The sequence below is a fragment of the Acanthopagrus latus genome, chromosome 11 (assembly GCF_904848185.1).
Source record: "Acanthopagrus latus isolate v.2019 chromosome 11, fAcaLat1.1, whole genome shotgun sequence".
Classification (NCBI taxonomy): domain Eukaryota; kingdom Metazoa; phylum Chordata; class Actinopteri; order Spariformes; family Sparidae; genus Acanthopagrus; species Acanthopagrus latus.
This window is the reverse complement of record NC_051049.1, coordinates 19930486-19953965: the sequence shown is the minus strand read 5'-3', so window position 1 is coordinate 19953965 and position 23480 is coordinate 19930486. Positions and strand designations below refer to the sequence as shown.

The following is a 23480-nucleotide window of genomic DNA, read 5'->3' as shown; positions in this document are numbered from 1 at the left end:
ACGTGTTTTGTCTTGCTTTCTACTTTAATAGAAATACCTGATGATTTTCTCAGAAAAAGTTAATTCAAGTGGCGTAAAACCAACCCATTTCTGGAGCATGCAGCATTTCCTGGAGCTGTGCTAAAAACTAGGATATTTTTGATTTGACCGCTGGGCTGCAGCATGGCAACGTCTACCGCGTCCTACATCAGAAAATGGCACAACGAACACACACAAGAGCAACTATGGGGAGGTTTTGCACTCCTTCATTAACCAAGTAGCTTAACAAACACATATATAAATATGTTAGTAATCAATAAATAGACACAAATTACATCAGTGCAATTTTACACTATGCCTACAGACAGCATTTTGGCATCAAATTTAAATTATGAAATCATATATAAAATCTTTAACTAAATAAATAAATAGAACATATAAATACATAAAGCATTAACACATACAGTACATGATGAAAAGAACATTTGGTTGTCAAAAATAAAGCTTTGAGTGTGAAATAGAAAGCCGTTACGGCATGATGGGAAAACCGATCATTTGATTGCAGGGTACAAGCAAACCGGCTTCTGTTGTTTTTCTTTTTAAGCACAGCCATTTTAACGGGAGCGGTTTAGCCCAATGTCCTAGCAGCTTCCTGCTACGAGCAAATATCAACAAAACAAATATTAAAGTGGATATGAAAAGAAAAAAAAAAGTCAAATGTGCGTTTTTTGGAATATATGTGGCATGTAATGGTACACTGTAAACACAGCAGGCTAGCGAAAGCGCTGAGCGACCAATCTCATTCAAAACGACAGCAAGGCCATTCCCCTGCAAGCCACTGGATGTCTTTTTCCCTGTTGTCTTTTGGTGGCGCATCGTTTCAAAGGGCTTCACGGAGTTGAGGGCGAGGTCGGACAGCTGGACGGCCATGCAACGAGGGAGAGGGTTCATCCTGCCCTTTGATTCTCTCCATTCACAAGTTAGTGTGTTTTTTTTCTTCTTGTTCTCAGCCATAGTCAGCTTCTCGCATTACAGCCTGTCCATCCTGAACGTGTCCTCGGTGGCAGGGTCTGCCAGCACCATGTCGGGGTCGTTGAGCATGTGCAGTCCGTCCAGCGTGAGCGGGTCGATCTTCAGCTCGTCCAGAGGAAACTGAGAGTCCGCATCGAAGCTGACATCACCGACACCCGCCAGAGAGTTGGTCAGCTCCTTGGAGAGGCTCGGCGGAGACTCCCCTGTGACTGAGATACGTGACATCAGAGAAACAAGTGAGTACTGACATACAATACCAAAAGCTCTTGGTACGATATTTTCATGATAAACAGTTCACGATACGATATTTATCACGATATGCACAGTTGTACGTTAGACTACCAGGGCATCCGTAGGGCTGTGGCACAGGAGGATAGCCAAGAACTCAGCAGATCTCCCTCTCTTGTTGTTTAATCAAGGACCAATACCTCAAAAATCTCTGTCAGTGTAACTGACACAGTATCATTTCCTAATAATTCAACGGTTGTCTGGTGTCAGTGAGTTTACTTCGTGTTTTTCATGCAGACGGAGCTGATGCAGCGTGTGATAGGTAGTTTCCCTGCTGGTAAACACACCGACTGGCTGTAACAGCTGTAGTGTCTCTGGGCTCATTAGGTGGAGGAAACCGCAACCGCCATGCAGACAGCTTGCCTGTTTTTTCCATCTGACGAGTCCAGAGATACTACACGTGTGGCTCCGGAGGATGAGTGACCCCAACATAAAGGGGCCAGAGTGTTACTACAGATCAAACTCTGACGAAAACAGACATTACCAGAACTACTGTGTGAGTGGGGGAAGACCGAGTTCGGGTCCAGCACAGAGAACACAACCAATGAACCCAACCAATCAGAGGTGGAGAAAGGCGGGTCTTATGAGAACTCAGGTGTGACCCATAATAACAGCAGTATGCACCCTCTGCTGATTAAACAGAACAATACAATATACACCCCCCCACTTTAGATCCACTTAGACTTAACAAGAAAAATATCCGATGATAGATTGTCACAGTCCCAAGATGGCATCACAGCATTTTTTTTTTCGCAATTTCAGAAAATATGTTATCTTGAGATGAAATAATTCAGTAATTAGCTTAATTTCCAGCATGTTCTCCACTTCCCTAAACAAGAGCTTTGCTTGTGCTTGAAGAAGAGACTAGAGGCTAATTTCATCCTGTCAAAGCAGTTAAGCTCAATAATATTTGCATATCATTAGCAAAAAACAACCAAACAATAATGTGTATGATACAGCTGGGCCAAGATATGTAGAACTTAACTTGATGTTTACATGCTAGAATCAAACGGGTGTAATAACGTAAAAGTGTATCTGATGGACGCTGGTGTGGCAACCTGTTAGGATGATGTTGGGGATGTTGCCATGGTTACTGTAGCCGAGCTGCTGCGAGTCCTGTAGGCTGCTCCCAGTGAGACCCATCATGGCTGCCTGTGTGTAGTTGAGGGTGGAGCACTGGTTGTAAAGGCTGGTGGAGCTGATGGGGCTCTCAATCATGTTGAACTGCTCCAGCTAAAAACGTACAGAGATGTAACCCAGCATGAAGTCAGAGACTGTCTGAGGAAAACCCTTCTGTCATTTCTGTGTGTGTGTGTGTGTGTGTTCACCTGGTGAGAGAGGGCATTGGTCTGCCTCAATGCCAACTGCTGATCGTAGAAGGAGTCTCCGAATATGCTGCCCACTACAGGGATGTGCTGGAGGAAGAAACAGAAGCCATAAAAAAGTCAAAGCACACGTAAAGGAAGCAGATACACTTAGAAGGACCAAAATTAGCCAGAAGGTAAGTTATCCGCACCCACAAGCAGAGAGATAAGCGATGGAATAACAGAAAACACAAGCAAAACACAAAACCATACAGCTATGGGTCTCATGACGAGGGCTGTGGCAGGTCACAGTCATGAAAGAGGAAATGAAAAGAATTATCTTGTAATTTAATTTGGCAGACATCTAATTCATTTTGTCATGACAAAAAAACAAACAGTAATCCAAAAAACTAAGATATGAAATGACAGTATGGACGTGACGTGGTTGCAGTGATGTGCTGACTGCAGCAGCCCTGTTCACTATGACACAAACAGAGATTTCTGGTTTTCATCAGCATGACGTGATACACGGATACTCTGGTCCATTACGACTAAAGGAAACTCTTAACCCACGTGGACGCCAGCATGAGCAAACAATTACACAGAAATCATCAACACGTTTCTAAGTTACTGCCTGCTGTATTGGATCTAAAGATGCACATTTTAAGCATTTTCTTTCACTGATAGTTTGCGGCCCCAACAATAGATGGTGGTTTATCGTTTAGAATAAATGAATATGTCAGATGTTTTTCCAATTACAAACTGTCAGCCAAAAGTAAGTAGGAGGGCATCACAGGAACACGATGGTTTCTTCTATTTGATTTTTACTACTTTTTCTAAATGCTTTCCATTTGAAGTGATTACAATCATTTATGTTACACAAAGAGAATGTTTTTTGGCAATAAAACTTCTCATTGAACATGTAGTTTAGTGTAGCTGAAAATGAAGCAGTTATTTTCTCTGTTTTCATGGAAAGGTAATCTTTTTTGGGAATGGCTTTAAAACAGTTCAGTTATTCATTTCTAACAAAAAGGAGAATAAATAAAGACAATAAAACAAAATTTAAGAATTAAAATAATGATATAGTTTAATTGCCAAATTGTTATTTTATACATTGGCATTGGGTGAGTATGTCCACATCGTTGCATCACTATTTTCTAATTAAATACATTTCCTCATGCCAGTATTTGTACTTTATTTTGATATATCTGATAAGAAAGTTAATGTTATTTTAGAGAGAGAATTTTTGATGTATTTGTGCCATCTGCGATTGTCTACTCGGATCCTCTCAGCTACGCAATTTGCTCCCAGTCTGTTTCTAACATTGTTTCTTGAGTCACTGATGCACCAGAGACAACTTTTTCAGTCTAAGAAAGCCCAGAATTTAGATTTATACTTGACCGGTGTCTTTAAAATCTACTTTCTCCCTTTTTTGATTTCCTTTTTATAGACCATATACTTAGCTTATTCTCATCTTAAAAAGTTCCCTGTAGACTGTATGACCTCTAGTAGAGCTATGAAATTTTCATTTTTCAGTGTCTGACAAAGTAATTGCTTCTGGCCTTTTTCCCATGAAGCGTCCTTGAAAAACACGAAACACAAAATTCTCGCAGCTGACTTTGACTTTCTGTCAAATATTTTACTGAAAACATGATAAAGCCTGATGAGTTTTCCACAGCAAAGAGGGTGATAAGTTTTGCGTATAAATGAATAGCAGATGTAAACTGAGGCAGCGTTTAGCTCTAGAATTCTTTACACACAAAAGAGAAAATGTAATTTAAAAAATCTGACTGATGATAATTAGGTCTCACAATAGCCCAAAATAGGCATGAGCATAATGCCGATCTGTCAAAAGATGTCCTGTTGAATGGCATCTTTACTCTAGTACACGAGTAGTCTATTTTTCCGCAAGTACTAGTTTATTCAATTGTGCAGTACAAGCATGAAATGTGACACCGTGTGTTCATTTCACGAGTGTCTGTCTGTTGCATTCTAAAAAGATGTTATAGATATTCTAAGACAACAATCTGTCAGGGCCTCCCATCAGCAAACTATTGGCGTGTTGTCATGCACACAGTGAACAGTGACAGGGTGATGAAGAAATGAGTTATGCAGCTGTTGACACCATGAGTGGTTAACTGCTGATACAGAGAATGACAAGCAGCCTATCTCATCTACAATTAGCTTTTCCCCAGGCGCAAAGCCCTTCCCCAAACAGCAGCTAGCTCGGTGGGTGGGCCCTTACTTGAGGCGAGCCGCCGGGGGAGAAGCCTTGATTGGAGACTGGGGAGGTTGGAGACTGAGTGGCTGGTGAGCCAGTCTGATTGCGATACTGTTGGAGGGAAGAGGGTTAGCTAGCACTAAGCTTCATGCCTGTCACACACAAATCTCATAGGAAGGGATGTAAGATGAGCCTTCGATCTGCTCATTGGGTTTCCTGTGTACAGGAGGGAAATATCACCAATTAACACCCAATAAACTGTTGTTGGCTGGTTCATCTACACTACTGGAAAATGTCATTTTTCTCAGCAAGTAACATATGGCACTACTTGAGTGAAATGTTTAAGCACTTGCTGGTTCTTAGAGAACAGTCAAAGGTGTTTTTCTGTATCTCATAAGCTTACATCAGCCAATTTCTCGCTTTAAATGTGCACACAAATTCAACCAACTACGTCCAAAAGAAATGCCTTTACCATCACTAAAGAAAGTGCTAAATAGTGGGAAGATTTTTTTTCAGAACCTGCAAGCAAAAAACTGAATTTATCAAAAGAAATACCTTACAGGAATAATTGTCTAGTAGTCCAGAGTACAGAAATGTTCTTCCTAATAAAGTGGGTTATTCTACATAATGGCTAATCAGTGTCATAGCAAGAAGTAAACCAGTGAAAAGATGTGAAGATATTTACTGGGATGTATTCTAGGCAGTTGAAGAACTTTCAGCACAATCAGGTAGAAAAATTACGCTTCAGAATAAGTAAAACAGTCGCTGTCATGTCATCAAATCAACTGCTATCCCTATGTCTGCCTTTCTGTTCACTTACCGAGCTGATGCTGATGCTGGCGGTGGTTTGGCTCTGGCTGTCTGGGGAAGGGCTGCTGGCAGTGGCTGTACCAGGGGAGGCCAGAGTTGGCAAGGTGATGAGCTGGATGCCCTGCGACAGGGCCTGCTGCTGCTTCTGGAGGTCACTGAGCAGCTGAGCCTGGGCCTGGGCCGTCAGCTGGTTGAACAGGGGGTACTGGGCGAGCTGCTGCTCCAGCGTCAGGGTCTCTGTTGTCAAGGCCTGAGAAAAGACGAACATAGACTCTTTTTAGGCTACTTGCCTGTGAAGAAAAAGGGGGGTTGTTTATTAGTCTCTCATGCGTTGGTGGAGCAGAGCAGAGCCTTACCTGTGTGATGTTAACAGGTGAGGAGAGGGTGGGTGAAAGCTGCTGTGGGGACAGTTGGAGATGGAGGTCAGAGGTGAGTGTGAGCGGCACCACGGGCGGTTGCCGGCGCTGTGCCGTCACAGTCATGGTTGGCTGAGAGGAAGTGGAGATCCCTAGTGAGGAAAAGCAAAGACGACACATGAAAGCTCTCCAACTTGATGCACGTTTAGTCTTAGTGCTTTCAAACAGTATCATTACCATGGCTGGCAGCGCTGATGCCCAGGTGGGTGAGGTTGGTGGTCAGGCTACCCGTGCTGTTGGACGAGCTGAGGGAGGGGAAGGCCACAGTGTCCTCGGGGTCCAGCGGAGTGGAGAGTGGAGGAGGGAACTGGATGTTGGTCAGATCAGGAAGTGAACCACCGGTGTTGTGTGCAGCTGGGAGCACGGACGGGTTCAACTCCTGGTCTGGTGATGGGAATATACTAAAAGACAAAAGCTCGATCAGATGAGAGGAAAGCTGCTGTCTGTCAAACTGAATGATTTTCAGAGCATGGTGTTGACTTCGACCTGTGTCACAGCAAAAGGGGCAAAAATGTTGTGATGCTGTGTGTTCCTGTCACTGCCAATCAGAACTGAAGCCAATAAACTTCCCGGGGCAGAGTTGCTTGACCCAGGACTGGATGCTAATTGTTCCCTTTCCTATTGAAGACTTAGGGATGATGTTGGTTTTTAGTCTGGTGTAAATCTGTCACCACCATAATAACAATTTCCTGTAGGACTTGAGATGACATTGTTTTACTGCCTTTCTTTTCCAGTGCACCTAGACCAGCTGTCTTGCCTCTTACACTTAAAACACAACACATTTGTTTGACTAACAGACTGTGATACTCCTGTAGTGTTTCACTGTAAATACCACTACCACTACTTATAATAAATTAATATACTAAAATGACTCACTTGATTCCAGGGACATCACATGCCTTGGATGAATCATCCTAAGGAGAAAACATCATGAGACACAACTCCGAAGCGCTTCAGATTTATCACAACAATGTGCGTAGAAGTGTCGCCCTTCCCTTTTCCCATCAGTACCTTCTTGTCATCCCACAACTGATCCTGCGCATCCTTGTTGTCCGCATTCGACTCTGAATTCTCCGTCCCAGGCACTGTTAGCAGCAGTACTAATTAGTGAAACAGCAAGACACAGTTGCTTGCCATAACAAAATAAATAACAATTCAAATCAGCGCAAGAAATGAGTCATCAATATCCCAGCCAGTCAAGCAGGATATAGTGCTGTGTGCACCAGATTCCTGGGAGTCTAAAAATAGCAAGGCGACCAGCAGACAGACAGACTGAGGGGATGCCAGCCAGTGTTGGCTTCATTATATTACAGCCTCACACATAAAAAGACATAATCCATGGATAATCAGTGAGTTATTGATCCTTCTCTCTAGATCATCCTGACTCAGCTCCCTTCCGAGATGTTACTTCTCCACAGTCGACTGAGCACTGTATCACCATGCTGAGGCAGCCTCTGCCAGAGATCAGGATCCATTTACTCCATAAATGTTTCATCAACAGTTTACATCTTCCTTCTTTGTGACATCGACCCTTTTATGTCATTTAAGGTTTGCCGCCTGCATTAGTACACTGCGCATTAATGAATAAAAGTGGCTCTGTGACTTTGTTACCCGATCTTCCATTACCTCGTTTAGGCTGCAGCTCCTGCGATCCCCCTGCGAACACCTCCTGGGGCTTTGGATTCATGGCGCTCTGGTGTAAGGCAGAGTCTGAATTTGTCCTGTATGTGTTAGAAAGATGAGATGTCAGCAAAACTGCTGCCAAATCCCCAAAACTGGTAGAGAGCCAAATGTACAGCATGACATCCGTCGGGAATCACATTCAGCAACAGACCTTTATTTGCCTTCGTACAGCCCAATATACGGCCTTCTTTGTTTTGGCTGAGTTTGGCAACTTTGCACCAAGAGTGAGTCACGTAATTGAATTTTTTTGGGTTCACTGTCTTACTCATTGTTTTGGCAAATTTACAAGGGGTGGTGGGCTTACCTTCTCCAGCTAGTGTCTGGCGGTGGGGAGAGGTAAACTGAGCTGTAGGGACAGCTGTCAATGTGAATCTAGTTAAGGCTAATAAAGCACAGGGGATGAAAAATAGATCTCAGCTAATCCATAGTTTCAAGCCTGTTGGCTGTTCAACCTAATAGACCTGATACATAATAAATGACCACACACAAGTGTTATTAGGATCCAGCTACTTTGAACAGGGCTTCAGTCAGTGTTTCGTTATTGAATGGCAAGAAACAGTTCTAAGAATAATCTCAGCAGCGGCGTAATAATAGAGTCTATTGCTTTGTACAATTCAGTATCAGGCTTACTGCACATGTCGTGAAACAAACAATTTACTGTTTAAAATCAGCCAAACAACGCAGAGCTTTCCCCTCTTTTGACCTCATCTGGTGTTTTATGTTACGTCTTACAGCCTACATATAAGCTGAAGAAACCACAGTATATGAATCAGGCAAATCTAAAAGCTGTATTCTTATTCATTTCTTAAAAATGAATTTGGGACATGACTTGGTTTCAGCTTAAGGGTGTATTTAGTGTCATCCCTATGGACATATATCTGCATTTGAATGAGGAATCTGGAGGCAAAGGGATAAGGTTTGGATTTTGGAAGCGTTGGTTTCCATTTGTATTCGGTTTGTTGTACCAGTAGTATTGGCTAACCTTGTTTGAGCAGGCTTTGGTTGCATGCAGGTAAACAGTCTGTGTAAAGGTTGTACTTCCTGTCATATGTGTTAATTACAGACTATATTTCAACTCATAAAAGTGTAAGTTTCTCTGGCAGTTTGTTGGTTATCGACTGTTTACTTAAACATCAAAGTCTGCCTAGACTGTACATCTTGCATCATCTTATGTCTGAATGAATTTGGATCTCGGAGTACATATGAGTGTGTCTTTATAGTTTTGTATTTATCTCTAGAGTATTTTGGGCTCCTGGTCAATTATAGTAACACTCGAGGAGTAACACTCGAGGAGCAGTAAATCAGATGAAAACAGTGCTGACTCTGTTCAAATCTACTCAGTGTTACATCTCTAAACATGCTTAATTAATTACAACAACAGATTATGGTGGAAGTTGTCAGAACAATGTTCAAGCAGTCTCTCAAGCCTCCAAAGCTACAATGAACGCAGCCAAAACATCCTCAACATAACATGCTTCTGTGACCAAAAAAAAAAAAAAGGATATCTGGCGTCCGTGTTTGTCGACTGACAGCAGCCGGCGGTGAGGAGACGTGATGCGGTTCCTGTCTCTGTAAACTCGCTCCACCAGCCCGTGGTGCCTGGTTGTCCGACTGGTATCCAGCGCCGAGTTCTGGAGTGAACACATCGGGTGAATGAGGCCAGCAAAAACAGCGTACTTACACAGCAAAACTAAAACGTCTTAGGATTAATGGTGCAAATGTGTTCATTTCAAAATGAGTCAAGCCATGGGCCCCCCATACTGATGCTCGAGTTGGCAAATGTATTTTAAGATGGAAAGCCATGACAAGCAATGATATAGTTTAAAATTTAGGAACCAAATTACACTGCAGGGTAGAACTGGTACATCTTGGATTACACACTTCTGGCTTCCTTTCACTCATGAACCATGATGAACCTGGTTGGACTGTGCAGCTCTGACCAGCAGGTCATTTTTCAGCGCTCACAGCATGAACTAAGCCTGCAGACTTTCTTCAGTTCTTTTTAAAAAGTGGAATGATCTGTTTTTGAGCCAATCTTTCACCAGTACAACAGATAACTGCAACCTTTGTATGTCCAATAACATCACAAACAGCTAAGAAAGGTACACCGGTCGAGCACAAACCATTGATTTACCAGCCGAGAGAGGCTAAGGGCTCACCTGAAAAGGCAGGTCAATGTTGCCATTTCCAATCTGATTGACATTGGGCAGTGAGCCTCCATAGTACTGTCCACGATTCTGCCCTAGTTGCAAATACTGGGTCTTCTGTAACTGCAACTGTGCAAAGTAAAATTGCATGAAAGCATGAGTGAATGATTGATCTGATTCACAAAAAAGTGATGCTAAAAGTGAATGATGCCTGCCAGTCCACAGTGGTGACATGAAAGATGGATGAATCCATTAAGTGACAGATGACACATGATGAGACAGGCAGATTGTCTGCTTCATGAACAATTAGGAGGCAGACGACATCTCTCATAGCAAAGAAAAATCACATCAGCTGACACCTGACGGACAGCTGGTGTAATTATAGACTTTACATGTAACGCACCTTGTGATTACATTAGCCACGTGTCTTCATACAAAACCAGTCACAAAACTAATGCATGTTATTACGAAAACACTGTGATGCAAGTCCTCTTACACTAGGAATGAACAGAAGTCAGACTGATGATGATCGGAACAGATGCAATGGATTGATGGCAACAAAAAGAAATCTGGCAGAGACCACAAGACTGACCAATTAATTATATTTCCCTGCAGTAAATGACAGTACAGCTCGGGTTTACACTGATGCAGCATGTGGGCATCATTTCCAGCAATACAGCCAACAATTAGACCAAATGATTCCTGGCAATAAAACTTTTCATCGTTTCCTTTTTTTTAGGGTTATAAGAGCTGAAACGATGTGTTGATTAGTTGATAACCAGAAAATTAATTGGCAACATTTTTTTTTTTTTTTACAACTGATTAACTATTTCAGTCATGTTTCAAGTAAAAACTTGTTGTAATGGGCATTTTTGTTTTTTTTCTGATAAACTCTGGCTGAACTATATCGTTTTCATCATCATTAAATTAACTGATCATTTCACGTCTTTGTTTTGTTGACAAAGTGTTAGAAAACTATGAAGAATGCTTGTCATGATGTCTCAAATCCCACAGTAAAGTCATGACAGTGCTTGTTTTGTTTGTCGGGTAGTCACAAAACCAAAGTAAGGATGGACGTTTTAGGGGAATTTCTTTATATGACAGTCAGCCGCCTGAACAATCAATAATCTGTGTATGTGTGGATAGAATTGTCGCTATTTACCAACAAAATCAGACCAATACTGATGCTACTACATGGCTGAAATGTGATGATGTCAGTTTGTACAGAATGTCTTTTAGTATAATTTCAAATTAGGACTGACTGGTGTTTTCATTCAATGCATTTCTCTTATCAGCACTTTTTTTTCTATTTTGATATATTTTAGAAGTATTTGTAATTCTTAACAAGATGCTTTTTTAGTTGTTTTTTTTTTTTTTGCCCCTTTCACTTCAACGATCAATCGAATAAGGATTAATCGTTAAAATCCCTAGTTCAGAGATATTAATTCATAAACACAACAGAAGAAAAAGCTCATTCTTGGAGACATGCCAAAATGTTTGCATAGAGCAATACATGGCTTACAATAACTAATCAATTATCAAAATCCTCGATTATTTAAAATCAATGAACTAATCAGCTCCAGACTAAACAGCAGATTGAACGATTATTACCGCTCGTTTTTGAGGTAACTTTTTACAGTGGCTGCAAGAAAGTTGTCAAAGTGATCCTGGATTAACGACAACTGAATTAAACTGTTAGAAATGAAAGCACATAAGAGGCATGTGGGATTTTGTTAGAGCTGTATTTGTTTTTCCATCAGTCCGATGTTTGCTCTCTGTAACATGTGAAAATAGTCAGCTGATGTGCCGCCGAGCGAAAATAACGGGTCTCGTTTAGCTAGTGCTGAATGGGTAAAAGACTTAAAGAAAAACACAGCTGGAAGGCTGGTTAACATCTGATTGGCTAGCAAATGCTAACTTAGCCCCCTTAGAAGATTCACCAATTCAGTGTTGAGTTAAAAGCGGCTGACTCGCCGAACATGTTGTTGCACGGTGATTAAGCGACATGTCAGACGATTTGTTTGCTAGTGCGATGACAGCAGTGACTCCTCATAGCAGCCTCAGACAGAGCACAGGTGCACATTATTCACATCCTCAGCAGCCTAGCTAAGACACTTAACGCAGCGCACGAGCGGCTTGATGTCCCTGACTAGCGCGTCTGACAGGCAGACAGGAAACATCACTCGGCGGCGTTGGACGGATGCAGCTACGGACCACCACATTAACTTTAGCTTACTTAGCATCCCAACGTTCAGGTTTATATCCGCAGCGTTCGTTAGCTGCCAAACAGCGATGCAACACAATGTAAACAGCCGCGGCGAGCAGGTCTTACCCGTGCGGCTCTGGTGATGTTCAGGTCTTTCATCACTTCTTCGAACGCAGCAGTCTCCTCCGCCTGTTTCTGATTATGCAAAGCGATTTTTTCGCTAAATTTGCGAGGATTGTTAGAGGACGCCATCTTTCCCTCTTCTTCTCAATGGAATGTTACGTTACACACTACGCTAGGGCCTTCAGGTGTCGTCATCACGCACGATCAGCGGCGCAACGTCGGTGTGTGGATGAGCTTGCTTTCTGCTTCAGCTGCGGGCACCAACAACCAGGGGTAGAGTGATTGTTTTGAAACGAGGCAAGATTATACTTTTAAAAAGAAAAATAGTTTCCTTCTAATATTTCTTCATAAATGTATGCAAATGTCTTGTTGTGCAAAGCTACTTGGCGATAATAGTTTAGCAGAACTCCACTAATTTGACAAATTTAAGTGTGTTTACCAGTCTATGAAGAGCACTGTCTATTTGTGAAAAAGTAGTATAACGTCTTTTGGGGATCCCACAGGGGAGAAAAAAAAGGTGTTGTAGTAAATGGCGTCAGGGAAATATATTTTGGATCTCGCATTAATAGTGCCACACATGAATCACACATGTGTTTTTCTATTTAAAAGATATTGTTTCAAGTCAAGAAAGTCACTGTTTGTTGTTATCAGAGTAAAATGTCATCTAGTTTTGTGTTAAACTGCCCAGTGAACTGCATCGTCTCGCTCAACACACACCAACATGGCCGCCAACAGGGCACAGAAAGGGTACCATAGAATATGAAAATCACATAAACTTGGTCATACTAAAAACTGCAGTTATGTGAAAAGAGAGTCTGTTAGTTTGACTTTGACTTAAAATGTTATGTTTTAAATTGACAATCATATGTGTAATTCATGACAAAATTCTAAAAGGATCAAAAAATTATTTGTCTCCCTCCATTCACTAAAATAAAGTCAACTGGTCCACATAAAACACCTTACACTAATGTTGGACTCATTATGGACAAGAAGCTTTTTTATTCCAGGCATTCTCTCCCTTTTCAAAAACTGGCGCCTACATTTGTCATAATGCACTGAGTGACATCACGAGAGGCAACAGATTGGTGTAGCCATGACATATTTTTGCAAACTAACCTGAAAAATATCATCGCCCTGGTTCCCTCGACAAAAAGCCTAAGGGGTTTTTTAATTGGATTTTGGAATATCACCAGAGATAAGCTCTGTGACAAACACAAGTTTATGACACTTCCACGTTTTGTTCAGCAAGATAATGATCAGCACAACTTTTGTGATTTTCTAAACCTAAATTAAATTTCTAGAACTAAAAAGTTAACGTTATAGCCATGTAGCCATTTGTTATCAACCACAATATTAAATTGTGGGGTATTTAATATTGTATTTTATGTTATAGAACAAAATGTGTAAGTATCTTAAACTTGTGGAGACCACAGACTTTTTTTTCAGGCATATGCATGAAAATCTATTCAAAAACATTGCAGACTTTGAGACGAGGGAACTGGATGTGCAAAAATGCTAACTGATCACTGGCTTTTAGGACTACGAACTTCACCCCTCTATTATGGACAGTTCAAAAACAAAATCAAAAGAGCAGAACCAGAGAAATTACTTTTTATAATCCCGGCATTCTTCTTTGTTGTCAAAACGTTGTGCAAAATATTATATAACACTGACCAAGAGAAAGCAATAATTTGAAAAATGTCAGACAGCTGTAAATACTTAATATTGCCAGCATGTTGAAACTCGTGGCACTTATCAAATTCCTCAGGGACATATTTTATTTAGAGGAGTTAAATAATATGAATGAATGAATGAATGAATCCTTTATTTTATTTAGTCTGATTGTAATTGTAATTTATGATCATATTGTGTATGTATTTTCACGTATTTTAACCCAGGGGTCATAAAAAAGCAACACTTAACTAAACACATCACTTCAAATTCATTAAAGAATCTAAATGTCTATGCAGGTTCTCAGCCATTCAGTTTCTGGTGTATCTAAGGGCTAAGTTAAGGGAATTGCAGGAGGTTCACTTTTCATCTGTTAGATAAGAATCTAGATGTTAAAGGTAAAAGAATGTTATCACAGAAGGTGAGTGGCAATTTGGACAACTATTATTGTATTGCACTTCTGAAAGGGTTACAGCTGATCTTTCATAATTAATAAATGTGTAAGAAGAACATTGTCTGAAATGAGATACTGATTGAAAGCTGGATTCACTCAGAGCATAGCTCAAACTTTTTTTTATTTTATGAAGCAGAGCAAAAAAGACATGGGGTCTGCATGATACATTGTATGTTAGAAGTAAACATTTGCTTATTGGACTAAGTTAGTGGACTGGTCATATACAGTACCTGTGATCAATCATCTCTACTTTACTTTAAATATGAGGTAAGGGACTTTCAGTTATTACACTTTATTTATCATCGATGATTTATGATGTATTATTCCAAAACTGCTCTGATTGTCATTCATCACCATGGAGGAGAGGAGGTGGTGTGGCTCGGGCAGCACTGCTCCGGCCTCCTGGAGCCGCATTTTTGTATACAGTTTATACAATTTTTATAATTTTGGTCTGTTCTGTACACATCTGTACATCTGTTGCATGTCTGTGTGGCTTAGGAGAGGGATCCCTCCACTGTGGCTATTCCTCTAGTTTCTTGAACTGCACATATGATGTTTATCAATTTGAAAGATAATGTTCCATGCTAGACAGTCACAGTTTGTTGTAAAATACCAATAAAACTGGCCACACTGATGACTGCAGTTATAAAGTTATAGCACAGGAGCAGCTCTACAATGTTTCAATTACAAGTTTTGGTGATCGTTCAACAGGACGACGTCGCTAATGAAACTACTGGCTGTTTAGTCTTTATAATTACATATTTCCACAGTCTTAGTTTTATGACAAACTTTCTCATGATAAAAAACAATCTTTTAAATTGACAAACATAATATATATGTAGTTTGCAATTCAGACAGCAACAAAACATTATTTTGTCTCTCTCCATTCACTACCATATATATTTCTTCTGAAATAAGGTCCCTGGTAGGGGCGTGACTTCAGCGCTCTATTAGATAAAGCTGCACAGTAATTCTCCCTTGAAGTGCCTGTGAAGGCAGCACAACCTTTTGTTGAACAAGGCAGTGTTTCAGCTGATCGAAACATCAAAATAAAAACATAAAAAGCACCTGAAGGGTATTTTTAAAACATGATACACCTTTAATAAAGGATGCACATAAAAGATACACAAATGTCTACATTCCCCCTTGACAACGGCAGTTTACTTTATATTGCACTTTAACGAGATATCATGTGCTTTTACTGGTACAGGTAAAACAATACAAACACACTAAGGCAAACAGGAGACAGTTTTAAAACAGAGACTCCTCACCATCATACAGATGGTGACATTTAAAAGGAAGAACAAGAACTCTTTGCCTGGTTCTTCCTTATACACATATTAAGTACATCAGCAGCAGAATCAGATGTCTGACAAATACTGCTTTGAAAAGTGCAGTAATGCATTTAAAATAAAAACACCAGCCGGTGTCAAACATGGCAAATGGCCAGTTTAAGCAGTTTTTCCAGGGGAGATTAGGTTTTTTTGAGGATTTGAGTAATAATTTCAACATTATATATGTGCATTGATAAATATTCCCTTAATGAGTGTGGACAACATGTAGCACTTCATTAAGATAACGAGCAGCACACACACATTGTTCCAATGGACACATATAAAGGATTTATGTAGCTGCCATAAGAGATCCATATGTGTTTGTTATGTTGACTCAGAAGTCAATTAGTGTGTCAGTGGGGGCGTCAGCTCAGGAAACACAAGGGCAGTCACAATAATAAAAAAAATCGTTAACAGCCACATGCTCACTGATTTAAGTTGAATCACAACCACCACTGGTGTCCATCTGTGCAATCATTACTGTGCATTGATATGTGATTTGTTGGGTTTGTTAACAGGATGTGACATACAACATTGTCAGTTAGCTTGGCTGTTCGAATGATAAAATAACAAACAAAATTATTAATGGATAAAAAGAAGCAAACAAATAATAAAACTTTCACAACTGTACAATCAAAAGGTCTTACATTTTAAAAGGTTGAGTCTGTTAATACCTTTGCAAACACAACATTTCTAAACTAAGATTTTGAAGAGACAGTTTTTGCTGTCTGTAAATTAAGCCCTTGACTGGTAAAACTACAACATAAATTAGAGAAGGACCAACACTACATTTTTGGGGCTGTGTCCGATACTGACATTACGGAGTCAAAAATTATGATATCGGCTAATATAAATATATATATTTTTAAATGGTCTTTCACAACACTGATGAATGTAATGGAAGCAAGATATTTTACAGTGTAACAGTAAACCCCATGTCTAAAATGACATCAGTGCACTGAAACAGTGAACTTATTAAATCAATAATATCTTATTAATATATCGGCAAATATCGGACAACATATACACTGATACCAATATATATGTTACAGGCCAATATAGGCCAATAATATTGGGCAACAGATGTATTGGTCAGGCTCTACTTCAAGATGTGTTTTATATTTAGATAAACATATTCGTCAGGAAGAGAAATAGATTTTTACCAGGCATTTGGGGATTAAAAATCACTGAATCAGAGAATTTCAACAGGAAATAACTCATACTCAACCTGTAAAATTGTGTTGGTTGAATACTTACAATCTGTCATTCAAAAGCTTGAATCAGTATCAAATAAATGTGTCAATATCAAGAGTTTGTACATAAAATCAAAAATTGATGAGGGTTTGCCTGTTAAATAAACACGTCTTCTCAAAAACAAGACAAGGATAGAAAATAATACTTTTAAGTCGCTTTTCAGGTCATTTCCTCAAACACACACACACACACACACACACACACACACACACACACACACACACACACACACACAGAGTCAGTAGCTTACATAATATTCACACCTTGTGTTGACTCAGTAGTCTGCACAAAGCACAAATGGAATAAAATCATCACAGTCACAGGTCAGATGGCTAGGGTTGTGTGGTGTTTTGTGGAATTATAATTGGTGTACAAGCGATGCCAGCAAAGGATTCTGGGAAGTGCAAATCCCTCTCCCACTCATCTGTCTCTGTGTTGTACACCTGTACAATGCTTGTGACATTGTTCAGGTGCCAGTTGTAGCCCCCTACGATGTAAATCTTCCTGTCCAGTAGACAGCAGCCGGCCTCGGACTGCCCTGCTCTCATGGGACTGACAGTGGTCCACTGGTCGTTCTCTGGAATGTAATACTCGACGGCAAGTACGTCAAAACAACGGTCCACGTGGTCCATGCGACCGCCCAGAGCATAAACTCGATCCCTGGTGCTGATCATGGCATGCAACACTCTGGGTTCATTCATCGGAGCTCTGAAGTCCCACTGGTCTGAAGCGGGGTCGTAGCAGTGGAGAGTTTTCTTGTCATCCAACGAGACGCCATAACCCCCCGAGATGTACAGCTTTTCTCCACAGGGAGCTCCTGCATGACCCCAAATCCTGCGTTTTAATGGTTCAACATTAGTCCACTCGTTCTTCTTTGGGCAGTAACACTCTACAGAAGACAAGCTACCAGATCGATTTCGCCCTCCTGTGGCATACAACTGTCCATTCAGCACGTTGAGCTGAAACTGGATACGAGCCTCCTGCAGGGCCTGGATCCGCAGCCACTGGCTCAGATGTGGGTCATAGCGATAACAGCTGTCTACTGCTCCCTCGCCACTGCGGTACTGTAAGTGCTGTCCACCCACTATGTACACAAAGTTATCAAGTACAGCAACACACGCGTGGCTGCACCCTGCCTCCATCTCTGTCAGCTCTTTGAACTGGCGGGAAGCGATGTCAGGGAGATGGTACACTTTGGTGCTCACTGTGCGGTCGTTGTCAGTGTAGGGCGTCCCGCCAAAGGTGATGAGCGACATGACGTCAGAACGTATGAGTGTCCGGGAAGACTGCATCTCATGTTGGCGGAAGGGAAGTATCTGGTAATTGAAGGCCTCCAGGAGATACTGGCGGCACAGCACATCCTCCACCATGATGTCCACCGTCTGGACGCTGTCCACCAGCTCTGAGGAGCGCATGAGCGGGAAGCGCACATGGCACAAGACACTGCTGGCTTGAGCCCGTCGAGAGTCGTCATACTGGAGCCATCTGATGGCGGCATGGAAGAGGTCGATCTCGCTACAGTTCTTCAGTTTGTTGCTCTGGAGAAAGAAAACGAGGCGCTCCATGGGGATGTGCAGAAAGTCCTCCTCCTCTGCGATCTGGAGGAAGTGACGGAAGGTGAAGGCATCCACTGATTCTTTGAGGGAAGACAGGCTGAAGGTGGTGGCCATCTGGCCAATGTGCAGGCAGGTCTCCACACTCATCGCTGACTTAAGGAACTCCTCACAGAGCTCCACGACTGGGACCATCTGCAGAAACACAGCTGCCCCGAGAACATCCTGAATACAGTCCAGGTCTAAAGTGACTTCGGCACTATAGGCAAAGTCAATAATATGTTTCAGCCCACGGGCAGACAAACCCTTCAGCTCAATGGTATCTTGATTAGACTCCCTCATGCCTCCAGTAAACATTGCTCTGTAACACAAGAACAAGCCAGGAAATCACATGATGTTGTCAGTCTCTTTAAATGAAAGACACCGATTTACAATTACATGAATTTCATTTGACTTTCATAAAATAAGTCAGAGCACTTGTAATTGTGATTAATGTTTTGGTTAAAGGTCTGGCGCCCATGGTATGATGAACTGCAAACTACCATTTCATGAGAATAGTGTGCAAAAAAGTACATCTCACCACATTTTTATGTCACTTATTTGTACATTTATCCCATTTCTATTTCATGATTTATCATTTTAAAACGTCCTCACTTTCCATCTATGCAAACGCCTTTCCCCTTTTAGTAAATAAGTAATTTGGTTAGAGCTCTGTAAATGTAAATTCAGTGAGGTACTATGGCTCAGATCAAAGACAAAGTGAAAGAAGTGAGTGCATCACTCGCTTTATCGTCCTCTCCCAACCAAATTGTTCTCAACGTAGTTGATCTGTGACCTGCAGCTTACTAGCAGTGCACTCAGTGTAAATTGCTCTGGCTAAGAGTGTCAGCTAAGTGCTTCCAATATAAAATGCAAATAGCAGTGAGAAGTCTTGTGATTCAGACTAACCTGAAGTAATCACTACAGGCGGCCAGCACAGCTTTGTGGACTTGGAAGCGCTCTTCATTGATGGCCAGCACGACGTCGAGTAGTTGACCCTGAGCCCGCAAGATGGACAAGCCCTGGAGGAGGGTGGCACTGTGACTTGGGGCCGAGAATGTACAGCGCAGGGTGCTATTCTTGTTAGCCATACTGAGAGAAACAGGAGAAACAAGGCCTTGTCACAGGCAGTGAATCAAGGGACCCTACACTTCTTTCAAATAAAAAACGTTTTTTTTCTTGTGCTATTTTTAATATTATGTATATGTCAGGAAGCTCTGGTATTCTGGCCCAGCAGGCTGTAGCTGAAGAATATTAAAATGGGATATAATGTCTGGTGTAGATGCACACAGGAATACTGTGATGGAAATGTAATCTAATCTGCTACAGTCCGAGGGGGGATGCAGTCTGTAGTGTACAGGGTCTGTGCATTAGTGAGAGTGCATTTTTGCACAGGAAAGGAACAACAGTGCAATTAGAAGTTGACCGACAATGGATTTTATAAAGGCCAATATAATAAGGATAATAGTTTGGAAGAGGAAAAATACAAAAGCTGACTGTGATATATATGTATGCGTGCTTGTGTGGATTGAGGGGAGGTGGTGAGACAAGTCAAAATAATATGCCTAAATAAATATATGAATTGCTCGGCTTCTAGGGATGGGACAATATATTGGTTTGGTAAAAGATGATATCATTTCCATCTTGTGAGATTTATTCTAAAATATTAACACACTCTAGACAGATTCCCCTAAAAATTTGATTTACACAGATTACATTTTTACAGATTTTAAGGAGCAATAGCTGCATCCTCCCCTTAAATATTTTATACCCAAAACTACAGAAAAACAGTATAATGATGACACACATGGACAAGATGCAGTCTGTGTATAATGTAGAGTTATTACTGGCAGTTTTCATAATTATCTATACATTCAAGACCCAGTTTGGGCGCCAACTTTGTTACGATATGTAGGGTTAGGGTTGACTTGCACAATTCAACTCAGTGACTAATTTAATAGGATGTGTTTTTTGAGCCAATAATAACTGATGTCACAAAAGATCTTGACGAGGAGCTCCAAAAAGAGTGGTCATCTCATATTCGGGCCAATAAGGTGATCGGTCCACAAGAAAGCCACAGAAGTTGTTGTTTTTTTTAAACTGCTAAGTGTCCCACTCAGTACATGTCTTGGTTACAGTCGTCTTTCTGTGGACATTTTGACCATAGTAGGAAAAAAAAAGGGTGTAGCTAGTAAGATTAAAGATGGCTCTTCAATTGCCACGTGGAATCCTGTCATCATTCATTCATTTAAGTAGAGCTCGCCTGATACATATTTTTTTCTTTTTTTTTTTACTTTAACTTTATGCCAAAAGAGCAAGAGCTTGGAGTAATATAGTAACTGAATTCTCAGTCGAGTTTTACAGTTCCACTGATGTCACTTTGGATATTTAAGTTTATTGCTAATTTTGCCTTCATGACATGTTTGATATGTGAGGAATTATTAACAAACCTGTAGTTTACATTCTGCAATTCTTCACACTGTATATACACTACTCAAAGTAAGTTAAGGATATTGGGATATGGGTGCATATATGCATTTGCATGGATATGCAATGAAAGTAAAATTAAATGTGTCGCATCATTTTTGGGAAACAAAAAGTAGTGTTATTTATGCCCTTACTGACTGACAGGCGCTCCATTTATTCTTTGTTTTGTTTGTTTTCATATACGTTTGTTCCACTTTGTTAAGTGTCCTTGGGTACCCTGAAAGGCGCTATATAAACTGAATCTATTATTATTATTATTATTATTATTATTGTTTTGTCCCAAAAATCAGCCAGGCTTTACATTTAATTATTATTACTTACTAAAGTATTTTATTCTAACTACTTTTAATTTTCTGTCTTTCATATGTGTACTGGGAAAACACCTTAATTGTTTTATATCAGGCCTCTAAGCTAAACAAACAACAACAACAACAAAACAACTATCTGGTTCTGTAAACAGAGCTGTCACCTGACCTCATTCAAAACATGGCACAAGTATATCTAGTCAATGTACAACTTTATTTAGAAAAGTGTTGTTTTGTGGACACAACTGTGTTCTGTTGGTTTACTGCTGCAGAGAAGGCACTGTGATCATTAACAGAGACATTATGTGGGGCAGCGTTACCGCGGCAGCCAACAAGTATTGTAAATACTGACTTGGCGTTTAAAGAGATGAGAGGAAGCTTTACCAACCCCTCAACATGTGTGTTACACTTCACCTGCTACATGACAGCACACCTTGTACAGTGCGTTTACTTCTCTGAATGGACAGTTGTTCCACACTGACTTTATTTACACTGCTGCCCATCGATTTTAAAACTCAGAGTATGACTGCCTGGAGGCCCGGACAACTCCGCGGTGTTTCCTGCAGCCAAGCCGCCACACCGGGACCTTTCAGCGGACTCGAACTGGGCTGCAGTCGCTAGCCGTGCAGGCTTCCTTTAAGATAACACCGAGGGACCAGCCCGACACCGCGGTCACCCCGCGTCCTCACCCAGCTTCACTCACCTGCTCTGCGGATGTTTCGAAGCAAAATCCCCTCCATCCGACTCCGCCATCTTCTAGCACAGAGCAACACACATATGGCATTTTCATGAATGTTACCAGAAGGTCAGCGGCACGACTGGCCTGTTCATGGTGTGTTAGAGGTACGAGGAGGGCCTGTTGTTTTCAGGCTCGGACGGAGAGCAGCCGTCTGTCTGGAGCTGCACGGTGCACACGGTGATGATGACCTCTCCCACCGGCTGGTTGTTACACCTCTGTCCTCTGTACTGACCGCCTGTGGCCACTGGGAGGCGCCACTGCAGCATCTTCAACTGCGGGCCACTGGTTGCTGTGGTGCTGAAAGAGTAAGTATACGATGAGTCAGTGGGAGTGCATGGGGCACTTTTATGCTAGCATCAAATAAACTAGTGTTTGTTTTTAGAGGTTTCGTGTTAGAAGAGTTTTTGTTTGATTGAAGTGGTTTTATGTGTTTTTAGAGGTTTTGTTTGTTTGGGGAGGTTTCATTGTTTTTAGAGGTTCTTATTGTTTTTAGAGGGTTTGTGTGTTCATGCAGGGTTTTTTTTTTATTATTATTATTGCTTTAGAGTTTTGGTTTGTTTGTTGATGTGTTGTTTTTGTGATAGTTGTTTGTCCTCCACAAAGAGACCTGGGTCTATTTTTGATGAGTTTTGAGTCTCCTTGTGGAGGTTTGAGTCCCTACCTCAGTTGTATTTAACCTGAAATCACTTTTCATTATTTGTTTTAATGGAGTTTTAATTTAATTTAAAGGGAAGTAAATTTGATTTTGTTTGAATTTAAATAGTTACTTTGCATATTCATATCATTAATACAGTTTTCCCCATTTTCTCTTGTGGGACTGATAAAGGAATTTGTGATTCTGATCTCATCTATAAAATATTTAACATGTGTACATGCAACGGTCCGCAACAGGATTAAAACCAATGACAGGTGAAATGAATAACATTGATCTAGTTAGGACAATGCCACTTTCTGCTGGAAAACCTTGAGTCCAAGCCTTCGCGTGGACACCTGTTTGACGAGCACCACTCACCCAAACAGCTTGCAGACCAAGTGAGGCCGCTCATGGCAAAGACACTTGGCAGTGGCTGCATCACTGCACTTCAAAAGCCAGTTCAATTCCTTGAGTTCTTTGTCAGGTTCATCTAACCATGCCTGTGCAGTTTCTGTGGTGTTGCAGGTGCACTGTCCTGTAGGGGGGCACTGCCATCAAGGAGTGCTGTTGCCATGAGGGGGCGTCCACATAAATACCAGGACTCAAGGGTCTCCAGCAGAACATTTGATTGTAACAAGATGATCAATGCTCACTTCACTTATTAGCGTTTCAGTGTTTTGACTGATGGTGTATATACATGTTAAATACTTCATACAAAGGGATCAATAACATTTAGGTGTCGTTAACTGCCTTTGCCATTGTTTATATTTTTCTCTCAGTAAAACAACACATTTAAAATTC

General features: G+C 41.0%; 2 protein-coding genes across 4 annotated transcripts; both read right to left on the bottom strand.

Moving 5' to 3' along the window:
• Positions 1-5: 5 nt before the first annotated feature.
• On the bottom strand, positions 6-12449 carry crtc1b (CREB regulated transcription coactivator 1b). Of its 3 annotated transcripts, none has more exons than XM_037114135.1 (14): positions 12213-12447; positions 9893-10009; positions 9239-9364; positions 8038-8099; positions 7677-7771; positions 7062-7150; positions 6927-6964; positions 6228-6451; positions 5991-6142; positions 5645-5884; positions 4849-4935; positions 2628-2714; positions 2358-2532; positions 6-1220 (listed from the first exon to the last, which is right to left on the bottom strand). In XM_037114135.1, exons 1-14 carry the CDS (start codon positions 12336-12338, stop codon positions 1009-1011), a joined length of 1830 nt encoding a protein of 609 aa, XP_036970030.1. In that variant the 5' UTR covers positions 12339-12447; the 3' UTR covers positions 6-1008. The 3 variants fall into 3 exon arrangements, with proteins under 3 accessions (XP_036970030.1, XP_036970031.1, XP_036970032.1); XM_037114136.1 differs by having other exon boundaries at positions 1009-1220; positions 7062-7135; XM_037114137.1 differs by lacking the exon at positions 4849-4935 and having other exon boundaries at positions 1009-1220; positions 12213-12449.
• Positions 12450-15408: 2959 nt separating this feature from the next.
• klhl26 (kelch-like family member 26) lies at positions 15409-22147 on the bottom strand. The gene is made up of 3 exons (XM_037114138.1): positions 22010-22147; positions 19424-19606; positions 15409-18836 (listed from the first exon to the last, which is right to left on the bottom strand). The coding sequence occupies exons 1-3, from the start codon at positions 22057-22059 to the stop codon at positions 17255-17257; spliced, it is 1815 nt and encodes a 604-aa protein (XP_036970033.1). The 5' UTR covers positions 22060-22147; the 3' UTR covers positions 15409-17254.
• Between the last annotated feature and the right edge of the window lie 1333 nt (positions 22148-23480).

What these genes read in the sequence shown, in the direction of transcription:
- klhl26 (XM_037114138.1), bottom strand. Translation starts at nt 22,059, where the DNA reads ATGGCGGAGTCGGATGGAGGGGATTTTGCTTCGAAACATCCGCAGAGC. An exon ending in TCGAAACATCCGCAGAGCAG is followed by an intron (nt 19,607 to 22,009) that starts GTGAGTGAAGCT and finishes TGTTTCTCTCAG; the next exon opens with TATGGCTAACAAGAATAGCA. An exon ending in GCCTGTAGTGATTACTTCAG is followed by an intron (nt 18,837 to 19,423) that starts GTTAGTCTGAAT and finishes CTTGTGTTACAG; the next exon opens with AGCAATGTTTACTGGAGGCA.
- crtc1b (XM_037114135.1), bottom strand. Translation starts at nt 12,338, where the DNA reads ATGGCGTCCTCTAACAATCCTCGCAAATTTAGCGAAAAAATCGCTTTG. An exon ending in ACATCACCAGAGCCGCACGG is followed by an intron (nt 10,010 to 12,212) that starts GTAAGACCTGCT and finishes TACTTTGCACAG; the next exon opens with TTGCAGTTACAGAAGACCCA. An exon ending in ACATTGACCTGCCTTTTCAG is followed by an intron (nt 9,365 to 9,892) that starts GTGAGCCCTTAG and finishes TGTTCACTCCAG; the next exon opens with AACTCGGCGCTGGATACCAG.